Below are 26,146 nucleotides of genomic sequence, written 5' to 3' on the forward strand. Positions count from 1 at the left end.
ATATGCAAAGGTTGCAGGTTTGATCCCTGGTCAGGGCACATACAGGAACAGGAACAGACTGATGTTTCTCTCTCTTTCTGTCTCTCTCTCCCTCTCTCTCCCTCTCTCTCCCTCTCTCCACCCTGTCCTCTCTCTCTTAATTCAATAAATAAAATTTTTTAAAAAACATATAACAAAAGATTTACCGTTTTTAAATGTACATTTCAGTAGTGTTAATGTAGTCCCATAACTGTGAAAGAGATCTGCAAAACTTTTCCATCTTGCAAAACTGCACCATTAGACACCATTAGACAAGCCAGGTGGTGTCACTTCTAAGAGCACCATAAACTCAAGGAATCTGAAGAGCTCTACTCTCTCAATCCACCATCCAGAAAGCTTTGGCCCAGAGCATTCCCTGAGCGTCATCCCTGTCTGAAGTGTCCATCACTCATTCCTGGCCCTTCCCTGCCTGGCATGTCCAGAGAGGTGCAGTCCGATTGGACTTGTGGGGTCACTGAGAGTCCCCTGAGGAGTCTGAACAGTGAGTGCCCCAATGCTGGATCCAAAACTGCTAAGAGTGACTGACAGAGAAAAAGATTCAGAAGCGCTGCTGTGTTTCAGCATGCCTGGTTGAGGCAGTGGCTGGCCACCACTGAGTCAGAGGGCCTCTGACGATACTAGCCTGGGGATCTGGAGCCAGGACCATGGCTCTCCTGAGGCGTATGCATTCTCAGTGTGCCGGGCTGCCTAACTGTGGCTGTAGCCCACTTCGCAGTCAGGGCGGCATTTCTGTCCCCTGCTGCAGTTTACTGATGAAATTGACTCCCTGTTAAAAGGTTAGAACTTTTATTTGTCTTCTGATAGGAAAAACATGTTTCTTAAGGCAATTTTGAAAATAGCCATAAACAGCAGGTATGAGCTGAGAAGCTGGCTCAGATACCTTGGCACAACCCAATCACTAGTTGAACTAACTGGAGTATCGAAAATTATTTCACAGATGAGCTTTTGACTGTGATCCGAGTGTTGAACAACTACATACAGACCTGTATGATAGTAAGTGTTGGTGGCTGTAAGGTCGCACTCTAGCAGCATTAGAAAGCTAGCGCAGAAAGAATGAGCCCAGTGTTTTGCATGTGTGCAGGAAAACAAGAAATGACAACTGTTGTTTGGCTTACTTTTATTAAAGTGAGTTAAAAAATCACAAATGAACCAAATATTTGAGTTTTAAAGTGACAGAGGACTGTAAATGCAGGGATAATCATGTCTTAGATGCACATACTTTTCTGTCATCAAATGGTGTGCAGAATGAAAGCAAAGTCTACTTAAGGGCTTCACGTTGCAAGAGCCAGGCTGCTGCTGCTTAGTTTTGACTTTGATCAGCATGCTGAGGCAGATGCCTTTTACCCCTTTTGTGTACATTTACAGCAGTGTAAGGTCCGTAAGGGTTAGCATTCATGTCAAGGGTTTATCTCCAGTAACACAGCATTTCCAAATTGTTGGACATGCCCTGGACATGATTTTCACATATTATATTACCCAATCAGTTCCATTCCGCTTCAGTAAGGATTGACCTTGGTCTTAACACTTTTTTAAGTACTTGAGAGTTTAATTGAAAATACTACCTTTAAGAGAAATTTTGCACAATTTATTTCTATGTCAGCCTCGGAATTTCCAAAGAAGGAAAATAAATATCTTCACATTTGATTACTGGTTCTATATATACTTATTTATTTATGTAGTTATTTCAATAAGAGGCTATTAAAAGACAGCTTTGGATGAGCTAGAAGGTTTCTATATTTTTGACCAGCTTTTGCTGTCTCCCTTTAATAATCAACTTGCCTCCTCTTATATAATCATGGTTTCTATGTGAACAAGGCAATGTTTTCCAAACTTTGTATTGCACTTTTCACTAACTTGTGCTTTTCTGTTCCTGCATCTCTCAAAATAATATTCAGTCTTACAGAATCAATCCACTGACAATTAAATGAATATCAAGCACAATGATAACCAAATTCTGAGGAAGAAAAATTATGACTTCTGCCTCAGTTCCTGGTCTTGTCCTTCATACGGGATATGTCTAGATTGGTCTGTATTTTTTTTCTGCTTACTATAATTTAGACTTCAAGTTTTAATATATATTTTTTATTTTTACACCCAAACAGTTGCCCCTGATGACCCCAACAGAAAAATAGATGGCGATACCATTATTTTTTCAAATGTTCAAGAAAGATCCAGTGCAGTTTATCAGTGCAATGCCTCTAATGAATATGGATATTTACTGGCAAATGCATTTGTAAATGTGCTGGGTAAGCTATTCCTCTATTAAAGACATGGCAAATTAAATTAATGACCTCTGTTGTTTTCCATTAATTAGGCAAAAATACATTGAGCATCTACTATGTGCAATGCTTAGTACTTGGAGCTATAGAGCTATAAGGGATATAGAAAGATGAATAAGATACAAACCCTGCTCTAAAGGGTATTACAGTCTGCTCTTAATGTTTTTTCACACAGTATTTATCATGGGATATTCTTCATTGTACAAATAATCAAAGAGTCAGGCTGCTCCATTCACATATAGTCAGACCAAGTCTCAAACACTCATTGGAAAATAGCACTGATCTGCCATTACTAACAGCATGTTACTGCTGTTCCATCCTTAGAAACTGACAACTTGAATAAGATTCATGATTCTGATTTTTTTAAAATAAATCATTAATCACAATATTTGGCCTTTATCCAAGTCACAGATGTGAATTTATTAATTTATAATAATACATTTCAAAAACTAGAACATATTCAAACATATTCTGAAATGGTTGGTTTATGTGAACATTCCTCTAATTGGATAAAACTACCAAAATACCAAATTTGTTAAAAGTTTATGTGAGACTTGGTTTCATGGTTCTAGGGGATTATATTTCAATTCTTTAAGTGTAGCAGGCTCCCTTTCAAACAAAATTAAAGTTGGGAAGCCCATCAACACTTGGTATTTTTCCTTCATGCTTGAAATACAGGTCAGTGAATCAGATGGAAAGCTGAGCAGTGAAGGCGTTGGTCTCCAGCCGTTTGAGTCATCAGCACTCTGCTTCTTCCTGCCAGCTCCACTCCCACTGCCCGTCCCATTGTGACACTGAAGTTAAGATGGGCCAGGCATTCAGCAAAGGTGTAATTAGCCATGATCTTTGTGCAGAAACTATGCTGGTTTCTGGGGAGAAAACAATAAAAGTCTCATTTCCTACCCTCAGGGGGCTCACAGTATAGTAGAAGATATAGATAAATAAATCAATTATTACAATACTATGCCTGAAAAATATGCGATTCATGAGACAGAGGGGGGGAGACTTTTATTTTTCCCCCTTGAGTAACAGGTAGTGTCAGACCTACAGAGAAGGTAAGGGCAGAGGCACATTGGTTGTGCTTTACCATGAACTCTAATGACCTTGAAACAAATGCAATAAAATAGATGGTGGGTCTAAATGTTCATTTTATTTTCTATTTACTTTATCTTTTTAAAATGTTTCTAGCTGAGCCACCACGAATCCTCACATCAGCAAACAAAGTCTATCAGGTCATTGCAAACAGGCCCGCTTGGCTGGACTGCACCTTCTTTGGGTCCCCTCTGCCTACCATTGAGTGGTGAGTATTGGCCCTGTTTCTTTTTAAAATTTACATTTGCTGAAGTCTTCAAATTTCTCAATATGTTGGGTTTTAGTCGAAGAACAGATAGGCGAAATCCATCATATTATTAATTATTAAACTCATTCACAAATATTTATTAACTACATCCTCTGTTCTAAATTCTTTTACACATATAATCTATTTAACCACACACTTTGTCAACCACAGAGCTATATGTAAGTATTTTTTAAAACATTTAAGTCTGCTGTATTTTACAATACCATGGACATTACCTGAGACTTTAGGAATGGTGGCTGGAGGGATTGGTTGGGGGCATTCCTTGATAATCAAACATGACTTTAGGAGGAGGAGAGATTCTACGAGCTCAAAATCAGAATTTGTTATTACCAGTGTTTACCATTAATACCTCTTCCATGTGACCTTCTTGATTTGGATCCAGCCAAGCTCCCCTGTGTCCATTCACTCCCTCCATAGACCATCCTCTTTCTCATAACACTCCTGATACAAGCTCTGTCTGTTCTCCCAGCTTGCTTACTGAGCATAATTCAGAAGTTAGCAGGGCCAGCCTAAACAACAGTTCAGAAAGAAGGAGTGAAAGGAAATTGGAACATTCACTCATTGGTCCTCTATCAGGTGCCAGACACTGTGCTGGGCTCTGCCTACTGTAAGGGCACTCTCTCCGTGCTCCCCGCTCAGCCACAGAGAGGCAGGGCAGCCAGGCGGAGGAGTAAGGGCACTCTCTCCGTGCTCCCCGCTCAGCCACAGAGAGGCAGGGCAGCCAGGCGGAGGAGTAAGGGCACTCTCTCCGTGCTCCCCGCTCAGCCACAGAGAGGCAGGGCAGCCAGGCGGAGGAGTAAGGGCACTCTCTCCGTGCTCCCAGCTCAGCCACAGAGAGGCAGGGCAGCCAGGCGGAGGAGTAAGGGCACTCTCTCCGTGCTCCCCGCTCAGCCACAGAGAGGCAGGGCAGCCAGGCGGAGGAGTAAGGGCACTCTCTTCGTGCTCCCCGCTCAGCCACAGAGAGGCAGGGCAGCCAGGCGGAGGAGTAAGGGCACTCTCTCCGTGCTCCCTGCTCAGCCACAGAGAGGCAGGGCAGCCAGGCGGAGGAGTAAGGGGACTCTCTCCGTGCTCCCCGCTCAGCCACAGAGAGGCAGGGCAGCTTGGGCAGGGGATTTCCTGGGGAAGGCAGCAGGTGAACACTTAGTCCCGGCTGGCTTGGCCCTTTCATCCATGCTCACTCCTGCCTGACACTAACCAGGAGGCTAAATGTTCACAGGTTTTACATACACGCTTTGTTGTTTTTTCTTCCCTGAATATTTTCCTAGTCATGCTTTCAAAACTATAACCTTATGATCATAAAATCAAATCTCTTTAGAATTGTGCCCTGCAGATAGTTATAATACGTCACAGTAGGGAGAAATGTCAAAAAGAGCAATCTTCAGTCTGCCCACTTTATCACCTATTTAGAGATAGAGTATGTAATAATGTCTTTATAAAATTATGAATCTCTCATAGTAAAAATTACAATTTAAATACTTTGTATTGTTGCCCTAATTCTTCAAGCACCATTGATCATTGAACTGTCCAGGTTCTCATCCTGTCTTTGCGTCGACCCCGCTGGCGTACAGGCATGCCGTGTGCCGTGCAGATTCCAGACATCGCGGAACTTGATTGATTCTGTAATGCAGGTCATGGTTTGTTGACCTTGAAAGGGGGCATTTTATGTCTGACTTCAAATTATAATGTGTTTTCTTGTCATTGTGATCATTTCCATAATGAAGGTTTAAAGGAGCTAAAGGTAGTGCTCTTCACGAGGATATTTATGTTTTACATCAAAATGGAACTTTGGAAATTCCTGTAGCCCAAAAGGACAGTACAGGAGCTTATACATGTGTTGCAAGGAATAAGTTAGGAATGGCAAAGAATGAAGTTCACCTAGAAATCAAAGGTAAGGCCGAAGTGGCATAATTATTTCAAGAATCATGTGACTGTGAGCAAATTCTCTGGATTTGGCAACAGATAGCAATAACTTTAAATTTCAGATCCAACTAGGATCATTAAACAGCCTGAATATGCAGTTGTGCAGAGGGGGAGCACAGTGTCCTTTGAATGCAAAGTGAAACAGGATCACAGCTTAATTCTCACTGTCATTTGGCTGAAGGACAACGGTGAGCTGCCCAATGATGGAAGGTATTTGAAGATGATTTCTTTTTTTTCTCTCTCTTCTCTCTGTAAACTTCTATTGAATTAAAGGTTTATTGCATAATGACTTCATCATGTTTTAAAAGTTTTTGAAGTCTTCCCTCTCCAAAATGGATATGCATTTTCTCCCTGCTGCAAAATGTTCGTAGCTAAAAAGATATCGAGTTATTGAAATAAGACCTTGAGAATGTTTGTCTCTCATTGTGTGCTGGTCTCCCGTGTAATTCAGGATGAGAAAAACCTTTCAGGCTTTGGACAACATTCATTGTATTCTACCTTGTACAGTAAAGTCTCAACAGATGTTCCCATTATCGTTCTACAAATTAGGAGAAGTACAATCCGTAAACACCAGAGTGTGCCTGAATCCTTGTGTTTTAAAAGATATTCATTTTCATTTGGGTAGAGAGTTTCTTTTGATTTTAAATAAAGTCAATAAAAAGAGGAAAAGAAAGAATTTCAAACAGCTTTTAAAAGAGCCTGAGCATGTTGCAGCCCTTTAGCTTAGAATGGAAGAAAACTGGTATCTTTTCCAGGTGGGGCCCTCAGTTTGACATAGTGAGCATGTGCAGAGTTGAAGGTGTGAATTTTAGCTGTCAGAGTGCAGCTGCAAGCATTGCCCCCTGTTGGAAGGAATCCTGGATACTGGTGGATATAGTTCTGTGGTTTGCTTGCAAGCTGCCCAACTGGGACCTTGTTGCTGTTAATAGTCTCCAGGAGAACTGTGTGACTTTATTCTCTGTGCGCCCTGAGTTTCCATCTAGTTTTGTGCTTCAACTGGTCCATTTAATTTGTAGAACTGAGTGATGAAGATGAGAAGGAAATACGAAGTAAAGACCTTCAGTTTAGGTTGGCTAAAGCTTTAACTTGGAAATTCCCTGCAAAGACAGTTAATGATTTATACAGCCCAGTTAAAACCTCGCAGGAATGCTATTAACATGGAATTTTGACTTCCTGAGTCATTTTCCATGTCCACAGTAACCTCTAGAAAATGCTTCATGGTGATTGCTGATCTAAATCTTCCTGTTTCTAGTGATAAAGCTGATTATTTTTTGCATTGACATTCTTCTATGACTATTTATGCATGTGGCAAAAATGGCACATTTCTGCAGTAAATACTAAATTATTTTAAAATATATACCTTATTAGAAATTGAGCTGGCTAAGTGGTGTCCAAAGGTTTCTTAGCAGCAGAAACCACAGGAAAACCTCAAGTCAGGTGACTGGGGCTCCCCCACCCCCACCACCTCTGGATGTCCCAGGGCTTAAGGAGGCTCTAAAACTGTGGTTGAATGCCACTGGACCACATGACTCAACAGACAGCCCTTATAACCCAAGGTGATAATCCATTCTAATTGTTTCCCAATTTTAATCATTATCAAAATGACACATACAGTATAAGATTTTTCACTCTAATGTGCTGCAAATCTGTCATCTTTCTCTTTTATCGTATTCACAGTTTCTGGCCAGTAAAGCAATCTTCATATGTGGTTAGATGTTCATTTCAGTTGTTCTGAATGTGTTTTATTCACAGGTTTACTATTGACAAGGACCATTTGGTGATAGCTGATGTAAGTGACGATGATGGTGGGACTTACATGTGTGTGGCCAACACAACCCTGGATACTGTTTCCGCCAGTGCTGTGCTTAGTGTTGTTGGTAAGAACTGGAGCACACAACGCACACTGGTGGCCCAATGTTAGGTGGAAAGGAAAACTTGTCGGTAGTAATTTTTTGCTTGTTAGAGTTTTGTAGTTTTATAGGTGAGTTAAATACTTACATTTTCCTTTTTAAAAAGATACACATGAGGTAATAATTTCAGGGTGGCTCTACTCAGTAGCAGCACTGGAATAAAATGATAGTTATGCATATTAGTGATACTTGTGTAAGAAAATTGGGGAAAACCATCTACTTTTATTTAAAATGAAAGGTTTTACTCCTAAGTTGTTACTGCATGTGTGTATATGCCGTGTGTCACAACTAAGCATAAGCTTAGGTTTGTAATTTTAATCATGTTTAATCTTTGTCTTCTTGTGCAATCTTATATCTTTTCATTACTAATTGTGATTAAAATCCTTTATATTAATATCCTTTCTAGCTCCTACTCCAACTCCAGCTCCCATTTACGGTAAACTAATAAGTCTTCTTTCTCTATTTTCTAACAATTTCACATTTGCAGAAAAATTACTTTTCTCTATATCGCATCATTATGTTTCTCAAAGAAAAAAGGCTCTGTTAAATGTTCTGTTGTGTTACTCCTGTACTGCTGTACATCATGTCTTCATAATAACTCTGGAACTTTTCACTGAATATACTGCCACTCTTTTGTAAATACTTCATGTATTTTTTTTTCTTTTAGCGAGAGAGACGGAGAGGAATGATAGTACAGTCAGACAGGAAGGGAGAGAGATGAGAAGCAACAGTTCTTCATTGTGGCACCTTAGTTGTTCATTGATTGCTTTCTCATATGTGCCTTGACTGAGAGGTTCCCAGCCAAGCCAGTGACCCCTTGCTCAAGCCAGGGGACCTGGGCTCAAGCCAGCGACCTTGGGCTTCAAGCTAGTGACTTTTGGGCTCAAGCCAGTGACTATGGGATCATGTATACAATACCACCTCAAGCCAGCAACCTCACACTCAAAGTGGTGAGCCTGTACTCAAGCCATATGAGCCCACACTCAAGCTGGTGACCACAGGGCTTCAAACCTAGGCCCTCTGCCTCCCAGGCTGATGCTCTATCCACTGCACCACTGCCTGGTCAGGCACTTTATGTGTTATTATAAAGTCATTTCACTTGACAAAAGTTCTTCTTTGATATAGTTTCCCTGTAAAGAAGTGTAGTGTTTTCTCAAAAGCTGTCATCCACATATTACAGAAAGAAAAAGCTATTTCAAATACCATTCTACAAATCAGGTTTTTATTTCAGTCTGTTAATAGTTGTTTTGGAAAAATAAATGTTTGGGAGTTCCATTTTCAAGAAATTTATATAGGAAAGCCATGGATATTTAGAACAACATCTGACCTTTGTATCAGAGAAAACCAATTCACTGTGTGTTATCAGAAGATAAATCACTGAAGAAAAACCAGAGGGGAGGGCACTTAGGTTGTGGGACTTTTCTGAGTCTAGAAAATAAATCAGAAACTATTTCCAAAAATCACTTCAATTAAAGAACCCTCATCTTTAATCAGCATATAAAGACATTAATTTTGTGTCATAAACTCAGCTGGATTTTACATAGTATTATTAGTTATATTATAGAAGACCTGTCCTTTGTAGACATTTATTGCTTCTTTACTGATAGAAAAAAATGTGTCCATATTTTTATATGGCCTCTGCTCCCCCAGGAGCCAAAGTTACCCCAGAAGCAAGGTCAAGAAAAGTCCCAGGGAACAGCATCAACTCTCTGGGTCTCAGAAGCACCATTAAGAGGCAGACATGCTTCTAGGACACCTTCACACCAAAGGTGTCTGTGTCCTGTGTCCTCTGAGGGTGAACACGCCTCTCTGTGTGCCTATTGTGCTGGTATCAGCATAAGATATGCATGCTGAGGGCTACCTATAGAGCATCAATTTTAGAATTCGTTTAAAAATATAAATATTCTTCAAGAGTCCCAAAAGTCTATAATGCAGCTTCGCACGTTTCTGGAAGAACATTTGAGTCTTCCTTCATCTTTAAAGCTTACATGTCCTTGCCTCTATTTGTTTTTCAGCATTTACTGTTCTGTTTCTCATTTATTAGAAATCAAGTTTCTATATAATTTATGTGTCTTTGCTCCTTTGTATTAATGAGAAGACACACTACTGAGACTGCTGGCGAACCATCCACGCCCACGTCCCTGGTTTTGGTTACAAAACAGCAAGTAGCTGCACAGCAAGCTTGATGGGCTGTCCTGGGTGTGCTCCTGTGTTCCCAGCAACCTCAGTTCCCATTTCATTCCACTGCATGCTCATTGACCACTCAATGTGTTGAGTCTTTAGTATGTCTCCCTGAATAGAATCGCAAGTAAAGGCGAACCTCTTAAGGATGGATGGTTAATTTGATGTGTGTGTTTGGTCTACAGATGTCCCAAACCCTCCCTTTGATTTAGAATTGACTGATCAACTTGACAAAAGTGTCCAGCTGTCATGGACCCCAGGCGATGACAACAATAACCCTATTACAAGTATGTGGTATCATTTACGTTATCACTGATCAAAATAATGACCGTTTTTGAAACACTTTATCATATGCAATTGAAATGTCTTACACAGATATTTGCTGGTGTTCTCTGCTTCATTACTAATAAAAAACAAAACATTTATTTATGGCTTTATTCTCTTCAGAATTAAGAGTCATTTCTGGCTCAGCTTCTAGTACAGGACACTAATTAGTTGCTGAAGATGTTAATTAAGCAAGTACACTATCATTTTGTGTTTAAGATCCATAAGATTATGATTTGTCTCACAGAAGGAAGATGCACTGTAAGTTATTCATTTTTCCTATTAATGGAGGAGAAAAGGATAAGAGGGCCAGGTGCTATAATGCCTAATCTATGTATTAGGAAATTGAGACTTGGAGAGTAAAGTGACTTTCAGTCCTACTGTTGGTAACAGAACTGTGTGCTGACATCAGGTTGTTAACTCCCAGTCCCAGGTCTCTTTTGTCTAATTAGCCTTAACTGCGAGGTGGCAGCACAGGAAGCAATGTCAGCTCCTCCCCTTGATGGCATAACCTAGGAAGTAAAATCAGGTGAAGAGCCATACCATAAGGTACTGGCAAAGCTTTAATAAAATTAGACTATAAATAAGCTTAGAAATCTTAAAACCATAAAGATACTTGAGTATAGACACAAGCCTAAAATATATGATTGCCGGCAGGTATGTACTACAGGAAGACTAAATTCCTTTCTGACGACTACCTAAGATTACTCTGAAGTAATATGTATGTTGATTTATTGTACTACCAACTGGTAAAGCAGAATATTGTCAATGACAGTAAGCAAAGCCTTCTCACTGTCCTGTGTAATTGAGTGGTGTTCCCTTCTCAGTTGAGTTTGCAGTGACCTTGATCAGAACACTCATTCATTCACGCTGAGTCTTCCTGTTAACACATTAGCTAGATTTAGCTGCTTAGGATACTTGGAGACTCTTCTTACCTATGTTACAATGATAATATTAGATTTCAAGGCATTTCTACTCACTCCTTCATTCACCCCTTCATTCAACAGGTATTTGTTGAGTGCCTATTATGTACCAAGGATTATTCTAAAAGAAAACAATAAAAAAATTTGCCCATAGGAGCTTATATTTTTGTTGAGGATACAAATGAGATGAAATTAATAATATATATTACATTACTATAAACAATGTCATTATATACATGCAGACATATATGTTTACATATATACATGCATATCTCAGAGTTCCCTCCAAGAGAGAATCTGCTGTAAAGAGTGTTAACCGCAAGTTCTGTCTGGTGCACCTTCCCCAGAGATCTGCTGCAGTGTTCACATGAGGCACTTTCTTCCTGAGCTACTCCAGGGACCGAGCACAGAGTCCTAGAGCTCAGCCACACCCAGCCCAGAACTTTCCTCTGGGCTCCTGGATGACCCAGCTGAGACTAACTACACTGTAGTCTGAGCCTTTCCTACACTCTGCTTCTTCCCCCTCTCCTTTCACAGACACCAGACCCACCGCATGCTCTGAAGATCTTTCCTCCCTACTCCTGCTTTCTCTCCCTTTTATATTCCATAGGCATTTCCCCCAAAAGTCTCTTGCACTTCTAATTTTATCTTAGCATCTGCTTCTTAAAGGACTCAACCACATACACTGCTCACAAATATTAGGGGATATTTTATTGCTTCATATTCATTTTGAAAAATTCTCTAATTTTTGTGAGCAGTATATATATCTACACACGTATGTGTGTGTGTGTGTGTGTGTGTGTGTGTGTGTGGTATGTGTTTAGTCTGTGCAGAAAAAACAAACCATGTGAAAGAACTTAAGGAACATGGGGACACGGGTATAATTTTGAGTAGGGCGATCGGGAAAGGCCACATTAAGAAAGTAACATTTGGGTATTTCAGTAAAGACATGAAAAGGGAGAAAGTAAACACACTAGGCAGTTTCTGTGAGAAAAACTTTCCCAACGGAACAAGAAAAGAGCGAAGGCCCTGGAACAGGGCCCTGTCTGCTAGGAGGCTGGTGTAGCTGAGTGAAATGAACAGGGGGAGAGAAGGGCAGAGAGGTAGGGTTGGTGGATGGAGATGGAGTGACAAGACCTTGTAGGCCATTACGAGGGATTGGGAAGTCATTGGAAGGAGGTAAGTAGAGGAGTGCCTCGTGGGTCACTGTGGCTGTTCTATTGAAAACAGTCTCTTGGTTCTCAAAGTGCGTTGAAATGCCCTGTGGAGCCTCAGCAAACCCTCAGGGCTGCCTCAGGATGTTTTTGAAATGTTTGATTTTTTTAATTTTGCTATTTGAAAAACAGTGACATCTGTCAGACACCACATGAAATATTAGCTTGATGCAGTTTACAGCTTTCAATTAACATGATATTGCTACATCACATTATAATGATGTCATATCTCTGCAAAGCCTTTGCTGTGATCCAGAGCAAGGACCACATGAAAATCAGTGTGGAACAAGAAAGGAGTAAGGTGGTATCTGGGCTATTTGCAAGGTTTCAGAAGTTGTGTGATGCCTAATATGTTTTACGTTTTTAAGACACGAATATTTACTAAGTTATATGGGGCCTAACTACTTACATAGAAATGTTAGTTATTTCTTATGCCCTAATAGAGCCATGAAGAGAAAACAACTGAAACACTAAGTACACCGTGGACTGAGATAGTTTAGAGACTGTGACTTAGTAGGTTGTGCAATAATTCAGGCAAGAGATTGTGGAGGCTTGAAACAGGCTGGGAGATGCGGTGCTGAAAACGGTCCCATCTGCATATCTTTTAAAAAAGAGAAAACTGGTCTATTGAGAGCATGAGAGAAGGAAGGAGCCAGGCAGGACTTCAGGGTTTGACCCGAGCTGCCACTGTGATTTTGGGGAGGAAGATGGAGACCAGTGTTGGTCATAGCCAATTTGAGAGCTGTGATAGATAAACAAGTGCAGTTGTGGCATAGGCAGGTAACTCTCCAGGGGTGCAGTCCAGGGGAGGAGGGTGCTGCAGATATAAATGTGAGCCATCAGTTTATGAGATGGAGACATTCCAGATTCGGGCAGACTGAGAAGAGAACCGAAGTGCTGAGCTTCGGAGCATGGCAGCACACGCTTTCCTCGTTTGCCTCGGTGTCTCTAACTCACCTTATGGCACGTGGCATATAATAGGCAATTAATGAATATCTAAATACCTATTTGTACAGGGTAAAGCATGTACACACCACAAAATTTGGGTAGATGCAAGAAGGTATGCACTGAAAAGGGAGTCGTCCTCCCATCCCTGGTTCCCAGTTCCTCCAGTGACACCAGCAGCATGTGTGTGTCCTCTGAGAGCTAACACATGTACATCCAAGCACATGCCAATGTGTGTCTGTCACTGTAAATCTTTACACTTTACACACGCACTGTTCTCTCCCCTCATTGGTTTGACTTCACTATATATTTTAGAAATCTTTTCATTTCAGTATCTGTGGAGCAGCCTCATTCATTTTTTACATCAGCAGAGTATTCCATTGTGAGGACGCACCACAATTTACTTAGGGACTGTCCTGTTGATGAACATTTAGGTTGTTTGTAGTTTGGTTGTTTCAGCTGCAGACAGTGCTGCAGTGTGGGTTCTTTTTCATGTCTGAGCATCTATGTGAGCACATTTATTTGAAATAAATTGCTAGAAGTACAATTTCTCTTTTTTCCCTTTTTATTGAATTTACTGTGGTGACACTGGCTAATAGAATTATACAGGTTTCAGGTGCACAGTCCTACAACACATTATCTGCACACCGTATTATGTGTTCACCACCCCAAGTCAAGTCTCTGTCCATCACCATTTATCCCTTTTCCTCCTCTACTAGTTTCTCAATCAAAGGGTATCGAGTTAAATATTGTTAGATGTTCTATATTGAACTCTACAGAAGTAGTACCAGTTTGTACTTCCCAAACAGTAAGAGAATGCTTGTTTCCCTGAGTCATAGTCAACAAAGCGTGTTCAGCTTTTGATTGTTGTCAGTCTGTTTAGTGGGAAATGTTATCTCACTGTATCACGTAATAATTTTACTTCTATTATGAAAAAGAATTGACCATCTTTTCCTGTACTTAAACTTTCCTAAGGCTGTATGGAGAGCCCTACTAAAGAGTTTTAAGTAACTAAACTCAGCGTGCTAGAGAAGTGTTATTGGGCATGCTTCAGTATCAAGGATGATGGTGGAACCAGAGATCAAAATATTCTAATGAAATATTTCTTGAAAGTGAAATAATTCATGTTTGGTTACTTGTGTTACATTGTTCTCTTAGCAATCGTGACCAACTTCACTGTCTTTTGTGTGTGTGTGTGTGTGTGTGTGTGTGTGTTATGGCCAGAATTCATCATTGAATATGAAGATGCAATGCATGAGGCAGGGCTGTGGCACCAGCAAACTGAAGTCCCTGGGACGCAGACCACAGCCCAGCTGAAGCTGTCACCTTATGTGAACTACTCCTTCCGAGTGATGGCAGAGAACAGCCTTGGGAGGAGCGTGCCCAGTGAGCCATCAGAACAGTATTTGACTAAAGCTGCAGGTAAAGCAGGTCTTTGGTGATATGAAATAAAATAGAAAAGTTTTCCATTGTTTGAAAAAGACCAACGCTTACATGTATGTGGCTGCTTCACTTCTAGAGCCAGATAAAAATCCCATGACTGTGGAAGGACTAGGATCAGAGCCTGATAATTTGGTGATTACGTGGAAGGTGAGCTATGTATAAAGCCTTTAACTTTCCTCAGTATATTTTAGAGTGAAAAAAAAAACTAGCTTGAAAATAATATCTGTGTTAAAATCTCATTTTACCCATTTTGGGGGGAAATAATAATATTTATATTTTTATTTAAAAGACAGTGTTGTGTAGTAGTTAAAGTCTTGAGCCTTGGGCCCTGGCCAGGTGGCTGGGTAGATAGTGTCATCTCAGTGCACCAAGGTTCCATCCCTGTTCAGGGCACAAACAAGAAGCAATCCATGAGTGCACAAATAAGTGGAATGGCAACTTGATGTTTCTCTCTCTCCCTTTTTCTCTCTCTCTCTCTCTTCTCCCCCTTCTTCTTTCTCTCTGACTTTCTCCTCCCCCTTCTTCTCTCTTTCTCTCTTATCCCCCTTCCTCTCTCTCTCTCTTTCTTTCTTCTACCCCTTTCTCTCTCTCTCTCTCAAAGCAATGGAAAAATTTTTTTAAAAGTTAAAAAGTGTTCTGATCCTTGGAGCAAAAATGAGTGAGTGAAAACCTCAGCTTTGCCTCTTACTATGTGGCTTTAAGTCAGTTGTTTAATATCTCCATTATGTGTCTGTGTAATTGGAAAAATAATAGAACCAACCCATAAAATTAATAGTTAATATATATAATGCCCAGAACAGTGCCTGACACATACCTATGCTCAATAAATGCTAGGCAGTGTTATCATCATTACAGGGAACCATCTAGAAGACATGTACCAAGTTATTCCCAGAAGGCAACAACTTCTTTTCTTCTCTCTCTCTCTCTTTAGCTTATCTGTATTTTCTGGACTTAGAAAATTAGCATAATTTTAAAACTTATTTTAAATAGATCTGTTCATGCATACTTGTAGGCAAACATTTCTGCATACATACATACATACAGGTAGAAATAGGATAAAATGACAAACCAACTTATTTTTAATAAAGAAGCACTTCACAAGTTTCAGTCTTAAAGTGAAATGACAATGATGTACTATCACACAAACAGGGATAAATAAAGGAACCTGCATAAGTGAAGTTTCAAGTCACCCACCCTTGACTCCCATGGAGCCAGAGTTTGTGGTTGAGGTGTTATTTCTACTTCATGATAGAAATTAACAACTTTGGAAATGTTGACCTGAAATAAGCTTTGAATCTCATCAAAAATGAAAAAAAAAAAAAGGATAAAGGTCCCTGGAGAATATGTTAATAGCTTATATTTTAGTGTTTTAGGGCTCACCTTAATTAAGTCTGGGAATTGGTTTTGCTGTTCCTATAAACACTTGTACAATCGCTCGGCTTTATAAGCTCTGAATATTTGGCTTTTCTTGTAGCCTTTGAATGGTTTCGAATCTAATGGGCCAGGCCTTCAGTACAAAGTGAGCTGGCGCCAGAAAGATGGTGATGATGAATGGACATCTGTGGTGGTGGCAAATGTATCCAAATACATTGTTTCGGGCACGCCAACCTTTGTTCCATACCTGATAAAAGTTCAGGCCCTGAATGAGGTGGGGTTTGCTCCAGAGCCAGCTGTAGTTATGGGACATTCTGGAGAAGACCGTAAGTGTCTGATACTGTCTGGTTTATACTTTTTCCCAGTAAAACAGACTTACCAAAGTGCAAGGCAAGTCTATTTCCAGAGGTGCTTGGATGGGAGGAAGAGAGGTGGCAATTATTTTGTTCGGCATTTCTGAATTTAAACAGCCTGCAATGTAGAAAATGGGTTCAGAATGTTAAAAGTTATTGCTTTTCAAAAATATTTGTTATTCTTGCAAAATCAAACGAACAGATATCAAAAAATCTACTCAGAATCCTTGATAATTCATAGAATAGGGTTGAAGCATGCTTCAGTGAAGCCAAAATTAATAGATAGTCACATATTTTGCATGACATTCAAACTAACATTGATATTTCTATCTTCCTTCCCTTCCTTTCCCTAGTCCCGATGGTGGCTCCTGGGAACGTGCATGTGAGTGTGGTGAACAGCACCTTAGCTGAGGTGCACTGGGACCCGGTCCCTCTGAAAAGTATCCGAGGACACCTGCAAGGCTATCGGGTAAGTGAAGGGAGACCTCTCCTGTTCCTTCCTTGGGAACAGCCCATCAGTGAGTGCTGGAGGCACTCTTCTTGGTTGGAGGAGGCTTTGAGAGTTTCTCTGGTTCTTGCCTTGGCAGGCACCATCTAAACAACCCCAGCTAAAACTGAATCAAAATCTCACTGCATCCCAAGGGAGAAAAAAAAGTTGCTCCATTTTTCCCACAGATAATCTAGGACTACCAACTAAGCAATTGAGATATGCACAAAATAGGAAAAACTAATGTTTAAAAAACTAGGTTATATCAAAATGTACCTAGCTTAAAAATAATACTGACTACATATGTTGAATACACAACTTATCCTGAAAATAATGTAGACTTTTTAAAAAAAATAATTCAGATTATACTTTAAGATCATATATACAAACTGGGTCATTTTCATGAGCATCAGTTATCTTTGTTCTTGGGAAGCACATAAAGACTGGTTTATAGAGATTTTTTTTATTTTTTTAAATTAATTTTACTAGGGTGACATCAATAAATCTGACCAAAGAACTGTTTTTACACCCACAGAAAAGTCACTACCTTGATTTGTCAACCCTGACCCCTAGAGGTCACTTTTTGTACTGCATCATGTTCAATTTTGTTTTGTTTTGTTTTTTTCTCTAACATTGCCAGAGTCTGTATTTGTTGATTTCTCTTAAAAATGCCTTAAAACTTTTAAGAAGAATTTAAGAGGACTTAATAATAAACAACAATTCTGTATTTTTAACCAAAGTTAATCAGCACTTTGTTAATCAACTACAATATAATACAAAACAATAAATGAGAAAGCCCTGGACTTGGAGTGAAGAGTTCACTATCTCTTGGTTACCCCAGGGCATAGGACAAGTCACTTGGTAACCCAGAGGCTCAGAGAAGCTTCACTGTGGTACTGAGGGTGAAACTAAATGGTGTCTTGTACAAGAAGTCCTAGTAACTCCGGGAAACATAAATATTGGCCAGTAATTTTTACTTTTGGAATATTTTATTAGGTAAGACACAAAAGTTCTTCTATTGTCTTGTAGAGGAACTGTCTTAGTGTCGTGCTGTTACATATATTTCACTTATATTCCTCATACAAAATAGTATAGCCTAGCTTCATCACATATTCTTAATGTTCCTCATTATCTGTGGGTTTTATACTCTCTTGTCTCAGAATCAGTATTTCTCAGTTTTGCCAGTAATCTTTCAAAATGCACCAAGGGAATTTTCTGGGGGGAAAAAACCATAAAACTTACATCTTGTTTGCCTCCTTGTACATCCCTGACTTTTGTTCTTGCTGCTTCAGATTTACTACTGGAAGGCGCAGGGTGCATCAAAAAGAAACAGACACCACATTGAGAAAAAGATCCTCACTTTCCAGGGCAGCAAGGCCCACGGCATGCTGCCGGGGCTGGAGCCCTTCAGCAACTACAAACTGAACGTGCGCGTGGTCAACGGGAAGGGGGAGGGCCCCGCCAGCCCCGACAGCAGCTTTCACACTCCGGAAGGAGGTACGAGGTCACGTGTCTCGGAGACCCTAGCAACATATGGGCATGCTGAGAGGTTTCCCATGACAGAAGGTCCCCAGATAAAGTATATTTTGGGAGCCAAATGTGATTTTCCTGTAGATGAACACAGCACGCACAAAGCTGGCAATGTACCCACTCATCTGTGGAGGATATAAAGGCTTCAGCTCACACAACCTGCCCTAAATCCCTTCTCTGATGACTTTTCCTCCACACTTAGTCACACTGTCAGAAACCGTACTAATTTGATATTTATTTAGGTCACTAACTTCCTGACTCAGGATAAGTTATATGACTTCTACAAACCTCAGTCACCTCATCTGAAAAGTGTGGGAACTAAATGTGATATCCTCAGAGAAACATCTGAAAAAGAATATAATTCTTTGAATCGTAGTTACTTCTTTCTCGGTCCACCTTCATAGTTTACTCTAAGCATGAGCTGCGTTGGGTGGTTGGAAGTCCTGACAAACGGGTTGGGAAGACACGGAGAGGTCATTGCCAGGGTGGGCCCTGCGCAGCGAAGGGGAAGAGGGTGCCGCACACTTTGTGGAAGGGGCAGGAGAAGTTTGCACAGGGTCGTGGAGCCCAGTGGACAAGGGGGAGAGGGGCCACCAGTAAGAAACAGGGATTTTGAAAGGCCCTGAAAATAATGGGCCTTACCGATTTAGAATTTTGTCTCAAGCCAGTATTGAAAGTGAGCTGGATAACTTCTATGGATCCATGAGTTCTTTTAGAAAAAAGCAGTACACAGACAAATTCTGTCCTGTCTCCTGGTTGAAGGGCTCATGATGTTGGCAGCTTCCCAAAAGCCTCTGAGAGTCATCAGCTCCCATGCCATGATGATAACTGGTCCTTGATCTCATTGTTACTTAGAGGTTAAGCACTCCTTCCACTGAGGGCTTCCCCTAGTGAGACTCCATACTGGTCCTTTAGATGGGTCAGGGGAGGGTGTCATAGAATAGAAAACCAGGGGATGAGAGGATGAAGAAGAGATGAAGTGATAGTTCAAAGACCCAAAGGTAAGAAGTGACATGGCTCCTCCAGGGGACTACCAGGTGCATATCCAGGATTGGTGAGAAAAGAGGGCGGGTCAGCTAGGGGGAACCCATATTATGGATGGTCTTAGATGCTGTGCATACTAAGCCAGAGGCTCGCAACCTGGGGACTCCAGTCTCATAGGGGCTCAGTGCAGGAGTTCCATGAACACCAGTATTGTACAAAAAGGTGTATATCTTTTAGGGACTGTTTACAGCTATCATCAGTGTCTCAAAGGGGTCTGTGATCTCCCAAAGTTAGGAACTACTTATTGGTTTGGGGAAGCTTAGAACTATGTGCCAGGTATGTTCTAGGCCCAGCCAAAGGCCACAAAGGCCCTGAAATGGGGTGATGGCAGAGAGCTGAAGAGGGATTGGGTGTGGCTAAGATGAACGAGGTAGAATCAACAGAATTAATGTCCCAGAAGATGGTTCAAATGAGGCAGAAGGAGTAATTCAGGATGATTCCCTGGCTTCTGGCTAGAGTGACAGGAGGGACAGTGGTGCCATTAACGGGTCCAGGGAATATGGTAGGTTTGGTAGAGGAGGTAAAGATCATCCATCATCCTCTTGAAGGCGTGACTAACAGAAGCCCAGGCACATCTGCTCTGGTGATTTGCCAGCCTCTGCCATAGAGAACCTCCCTCCCTGAGGCCTGCCCGGGAGCCAGGTTGGCCAGCTCTGGGGCTTTGTTCATTGCCATGGATTCTGGGCATCTGTCAGCCCTCGGATGAGAACGACTCTGCACCTGAGCAGACTGGCTCCTCCTGCCCACAGCCCAACAGGCAGGATGTTCTGACTGCTCAGAGATACCTGGTTTCTTAGGGGAAACAGCCTTGAGTAGCCCAGAACACAGCTGCTTCTACTCAAAGGTCTGGTTAGAATGGTTTCACTTAGTTACTAGTTTGCTTATTCATGAAGACATCATTCATGAAACAAATAAGTACACTCTCTTTTTAAAATTTTATTAAGTTTATTATCTCAAAAATATTGGGTTCATGTAAAGGCAAAGCCTGTATGTGTTTTAAGAGAATGGTTTTAATGAATCTAAATGGAAATGGTGAGAAAAAAGAGGAAGAGAAATAAAAGGTACCTGTCACAGGTTTGTATCAGTGTATTTTCAGCTGAATAGGAACAGGAATGTGTGCAAAAAAACAAAAACCTTGATGATCTGTGTGAACATGGTGAAATATGTCATTTTCAAAAATTTTGAAACATTGAGAAACCTTTATGTTGATTGTGTTCTCATTATAAGTTCCCAGTGCCCCATCCTCTCTGAAGATTGTTAACCCAACTCTAGACTCTCTTACCTTGGAGTGGGACCCACCAAGCCATCCAAATGGCATCTTGACTGAGTACACCTTAAAATACCAGCCAAGTAAGTTACTGAAAGAAGAAAAAGGAAAAATATCATTTAAAAAGAAAAACTTAACCGTTATCTTAAAATACCAACTGGTTATTTCTTTATAGCTGTAGAATACATACATATTACCTTTAAGTGTTATTTCAGAAGGAACTTTAAATCACACTTTTTAAAGAAAAACTATATATATGTATATATAAGGTTATATATACATATATATATGTATATATAACTCATCGCAGTGGATTACTTTTGTTCTTCATTTCTCACAGCTCCCTGCGTGACAAAGATGTGTTGGGAGAATGGTGCATGGATAAGTTGTAATGTGTCTTCCACATTAGGTAGTCCCAAAGATCCCCCAGCCTTTGACCCTGGATGTTTGCTTTGGATACTGTTCTCCTGTGGAGGACCCCCACCCCTGGCCAGGGTTTTCTTGGGCTTTGAGAGACTAAATGAGTACAAGTAGCACAAACCTTATATATACATATATATATATATTATTGAAAATGAAGTATTCTGTAGTTTATACAGATGTTTTAGCATGAGATTTATTTAGGTGCTCTTGTTAGATTAGGTTAACATTAACTATAACTAGGAAATAGTAAGATTAGTTCCTTTGACACAAGTCCTCTGACAATGAGGTTTGCGGTTATTTAACAATACATGACTCCACCTGCAGAAATGCTGAGATAAAAAATGCTATCTAATTCAACTATAGTGCTCATAAAAATTAGGGGACATTTCCAAATGAATATGAAGCCATAAAATATCCCCTAATTTTTGTGAGCAGAATATATATTCCCCTAATTTAGAAGCCAAGGAAGAATGTATTTCTCCTTGTTATACTATATTATAGGAGCTGTAAGAGGTTATCAGTTATATCAGGCAGAAGGTCAGTAGTGTAGCAAAAGTCAGTGTAATCCAAGCTTGGCATTCTGGTGCACGTGTTTATTTATAATAGCTTTCCTATAGCAGTTAATGGGGATGCTTTTGTTTGTTTTTTTCTTCTCAACAGTTAACAGCACTCATGAATTAGGCCCACTGGTGGATTTAAAAATTCCTGCCAACAAGACACGTTGGACTTTAAAAAATTTAAATTTCAGTACTCGGTATAAGTTTTATTTCTTTGCACAAACATCAGCAGGATCAGGAAGTCACATAACAGAGGAAGCAGTAACAAGTGTGGATGAAGGTAAGATGGGTATATATAAAATCCATAAACCATAAGTATTGTGAAACAAAAATCCTTAACTTAAATTTATGCTTTCTCTTTTCTTCTGACCATGGAGTATTCCCTTTACCCAATTAATACAAACACGTATTTGTAATTTCCCATTCAGATATATATAAAAACAGTTATTTAATTCATATTAGAATAATGACTTGATATTTGTTTTCCAAAGCCCATATGAAATTTTTAACTTATATTAAAATATTGATGTGAGAGTGGAAAATTAATAATATTTTGTCACATTTGAATTCCAAGCTCAAGGTACTGTTTTTCCTTTCTACAACTTTACATATATGCATACATGAACATATACATACACATACATGTAGTATATATGCACACACATATACACAAATAAGTATATGTAATTCTAGTTCTAGTCATGATTCACCAGAAAATAATTTGCTAGTCCACATACTGACTGAGGTTTTCTAGCAGTGAAATTGAAATGGTTATTGAATAACCATTATTTATTTTGTGTTTGAGCATGGGACTTCGTAGCTGGTACAGAGAGAGCAAACTATCCCCATTAAAGTATCTAGAAAAGCAGGTAACACTTTTGTACTTATAAAAGTTATTCTGAAAAACTTTAGATTCAATAAAAAGGATCAAAAATATTGTAAAAAAGTTTTCTTCACATGTCTCTAAATTGTAGAATTGCTTAAGGATTATTTATCTGATTATCTTCCATAGCATAAGAAATGAACATTTCTACCCAAAATTGGTTTTAGATATCCTAAGCCATCTTACATAATAGGCAGGTATAAATAATGAACCTTAAGTAAACTGTAGATTTGATGGCTGGGTGAATTTGGGGACACCAACATGTCTTTGTCCCTGTAATGGATATGGTATGCTTCTTTCTTCTTGCATGCTTTAGCATTTTAATGTGTTTTTATATAACTTTACATGTTCATGGGTGTGTTACATTTAACTATATAGTGTCCTATTTCTGTTTCCCTTCATTGAAGCTGGTATTCTCCCACCTGATGTAGGTGCAGGCAAAGGTAAAATAATTCATCTGCATGACTTTATACATGTGTGAAGTTTGCAATGTTAAACATGGGGAAGTGCAGCATGGATTAAAAGAGAAAATAAAATAAGCTTTGAAACAAGAGAAAGAGAAGTTCTTAGCTTTAATCTGTTTTACAAATAGAAAGCCACATATTAAATTCTTCTAAGACTTTTCTCAAGACTTGTCTCTGGTGCAAATTCTAATCTTAGTTTTTAATGATGTGAAGGTGGCTCAATCAGGAAGAACCAGACTGTGCATTTGTCACAGATCCTCTATAAGGCCATGCCACATGTGAGAGGTTTAGAAATATTAGTCCTGTGATGAAAATAGCCTGTGAGAAATCAGATCAAACTGTCCATTCTAATCTGATTGAGCTGTACTCCTCATAGACACAGTATACACATTGTGGGCATTACACTCCACTGTCCGTTTGAAATTTTGGCTTAATGCTACCCTCTGATTGGCTCAGAACTAAAAGTCTCCCACCAGGATCCTTTACAAGCTGGTCTTCCTGTCCTCCTGCATCTTCTACTGCTCTACTCAGTTGTGTTACTCTACCCTGTGCTCACCAGAGTGCTCCAGGCTCCTCCTCCTGGGCAGTAGCCAATCATCGCAGTGGATTACTTTTGTTCCTCATTTCTCACAGCTCCCTGCGTGACAAAGATGTGTTGGGAGAATGGTGCATGGATAAGTTGTAATGTGTCTTCCACATTAGGTAGTCCCAAAGATCCCCCAGCCTTTGACCCTGGACGTTTGCTTTGGATACTGTTCTCCTGTGGAGGACCTCCCCCCCCCCCACCAGGGTTTTCTTGGGCTTTGAGAGACTAAATGAGTACAAGTAGCACAAAGGAAAAGACCAAGAGAAATAAAGTGCTTTGTCCAAAATTATTCAAATCTTGTGATCTTAGACCTGATATATATCTTTGATTCTTTTTTTAGAAATCTGCTTATATTCAGAGTGTTGGTAAATTATAAACTGTAGATCAGATAGATTTTGGAGTGATTAAAAAAGAACTGTAGTCACCTTTAGTAACTTAATATGTTATATATATGTGTGTGTGTGTGTGTTTTTAGACTTCAACAAAGTTGTAAAAATTCAAAATCTCAACAATATTTTAGAAAGATGTAAACCTCTTTTTTAAAATATGTAAAAATATGTATTCTTCTTTCCTGGGATAATTAGATATCAATTAAAATCCTTGGTTCTTTTACAATAACTTACTGCCATGTTCCCTCATAACCTTTCATTGAAGCATTCCAGAGGAATGCTTGTCCCTGGCTCTGTCCCTGCATGGTGGGTGTGTCACTGGCTCTGGCTCTGTCCCTGTGCGGTGGGCGCACGTCACTGTGCTCTGCCTGCATCAGGGGTAGAGTGACTGTGTAGAAGGGCCACCTATGAAGCGAGCATGCATTTCCATTGACTTGTCCTGTCAAAAGAAGACATGCAGTCCACTGGAAAAACATCACCGCCTTTTTTAATGAATCAAAACTAACTAAAATAAATCTTTATTAAAATAGTTTAGGTTTACAAGTGAATGTTACTAAATTGCATTGTGAATCTCCTATGATTATAGAGACAAATAAAATGGAGTGTTGATGGTTATTGAAGCCCCCAGTGTTGAAATCTGATGGATCTCAGATCTAGGAAGAGAAATAGAATTTAAATTTTAAAAGAAAGCTAAATCTATTCTTGTTTTCTATATTGTTTCTGTTAATATAGAAGCACCAGTAATTAAATATTGCTACATAAAATGATGTTATTTTACTGATAAGACTTAAAGCAGCTCAAAAAGAATTTGTTATCCTGAGTTTTCCTCTCTTAAAAAATTTTTTTTAATTTAAGAATAAATTTTATATTCTCTATTTTTCTTCTCCAGGCAGAGTTTAAATACTTCTGAGACAGGGGAAGAATAAAAGTGCTCCACAATCCTTCCAAATTTTAATATTTTTATACATCTTTTATATTTACTTTCAAACAACATGAAAGAATAAAGAAGAGAAAGTGCTGAGGGAAAGCGCAGGGCAGCCTGAGTCCCGGAAGCACTGCCTCGAGCGCTTTTAATTCACTTCTGGTCAAAGAGGGGAGAGGAGATGCATCTAAGTTTACATTTTTTAAATTTTCTTACAGATTTTAAGAGATGTTAATGAAACGTAAAAAGATATTTAAGCCACGAAGAAGCCAGGATAATTCAATTGGCTGTATTGTGCCTGCTTTCCCTTTTCCTAACCACTGTCCTCAGTTTGATCGTGGAAATACTCTTGAGATATTCAAGAGTTACTTATTTTGAACCATGTCCTTATTGAGAATTACAGTTGGTTGGCTGCATTTGTTTAATTTCTGTGTTCCTTTAAATAGTTTTGGGTATGGGACTCTGGCAAATAGACCAGTGAAGGAATTTGTAAAAACGAACCAAAACACGCAGGTAATGGATTTGAGCGAAGGTCTCAGTGTTGCAGAGGGATGGACACTGCTTTATCCAAAGCTGTCTTTCTCACCCTTGCAATCAGTCTTCAGAACAGTTACGAGAAGTGACTTATTTTAGTGTACAGGAATAGGAAGAAACTAAATGGCAACTCAGAAACTGAACCTGGTTCTTGACCTAATTAGCAGCTGACTGTTAATTAAAAGGAGGGCACTGGGCAGCTGCTGACAAATGCTCTCCATTGTCGAACTCTCACCCTATAATTATATCAGCATTGGTCTCACCATCACCAGTTCACACAAGAAACAGGAAAAGCTAAAGAACCAGTAAATTAAAATCAAGTTTAAAGTTCACAACTTTATTTGGCCTGAACAATAACAAAAAAAAAAATTATCTAGAAGGTTCAATCAAGTTCAACAGCTAATATCTACCTGGCACATAATAGTCTAGATGTGGAAACACACCCTGCTCTGATATGTTTGACATCTGTCAGTTAAGAGCAGTGTACGAAAAGGAGTGAATATAGGCGCTAAACTAGTCATTTGAACAAAGTTTTATGTGAGCATAGAGGAGTGAATCATTTGTTTTGCCAAACAGGATCGGGAAAAACAACAAAGAAAGTAATAATGGACTGGGCCTAGAGATGAATAGAATTAACAGATGAGTCAGGGGATTGGAGTGTTTAAATTCTTGGTAGGGTAACAAGCAAACGCAGGGGTTTAAAAACCCACAGATGTTTATGCCCGAAAGTCCAATCTGGTAGAAAATGTAGAGCGCACGGGAGAGGAACCTGAGTTGTGACTTTAGGGGTGCGTC

At 39.7% G+C, this 26,146-nt stretch overlaps 1 protein-coding gene across 17 annotated transcripts in view; it reads left to right on the plus strand.

Moving 5' to 3' along the window:
• Positions 1-26,146, plus strand: part of NRCAM (neuronal cell adhesion molecule) — a 410,223-nt gene that overhangs the window by 364,736 nt on the left and 19,341 nt on the right. For 9 of the 17 annotated variants that reach the window (XM_066344097.1, XM_066344098.1, XM_066344096.1 and 6 more), the window contains 15 exons: positions 2,142-2,285; positions 3,507-3,618; positions 5,400-5,566; positions 5,661-5,808; positions 7,351-7,475; positions 7,915-7,944; positions 9,875-9,976; positions 14,320-14,517; positions 14,615-14,685; positions 16,013-16,238; positions 16,619-16,734; positions 18,045-18,249; positions 20,554-20,676; positions 21,677-21,853; positions 22,864-22,899. In XM_066344097.1, the coding sequence (XP_066200194.1) occupies positions 2,142-2,285; positions 3,507-3,618; positions 5,400-5,566; positions 5,661-5,808; positions 7,351-7,475; positions 7,915-7,944; positions 9,875-9,976; positions 14,320-14,517; positions 14,615-14,685; positions 16,013-16,238; positions 16,619-16,734; positions 18,045-18,249; positions 20,554-20,676; positions 21,677-21,853; positions 22,864-22,899 (1,980 nt within the window). The remainder of the gene's footprint in view (positions 1-2,141; positions 2,286-3,506; positions 3,619-5,399; positions 5,567-5,660; positions 5,809-7,350; positions 7,476-7,914; positions 7,945-9,874; positions 9,977-14,319; positions 14,518-14,614; positions 14,686-16,012; positions 16,239-16,618; positions 16,735-18,044; positions 18,250-20,553; positions 20,677-21,676; positions 21,854-22,863; positions 22,900-26,146) is intronic. The other 8 variants (XM_066344105.1, XM_066344108.1, XM_066344110.1 and 5 more) reach the window with 3 other exon arrangements.

Source organism: Saccopteryx leptura, chromosome 6, assembly GCF_036850995.1.
Source record: "Saccopteryx leptura isolate mSacLep1 chromosome 6, mSacLep1_pri_phased_curated, whole genome shotgun sequence".
NCBI classification, from domain to species: Eukaryota; Metazoa; Chordata; class Mammalia; order Chiroptera; family Emballonuridae; genus Saccopteryx; species Saccopteryx leptura.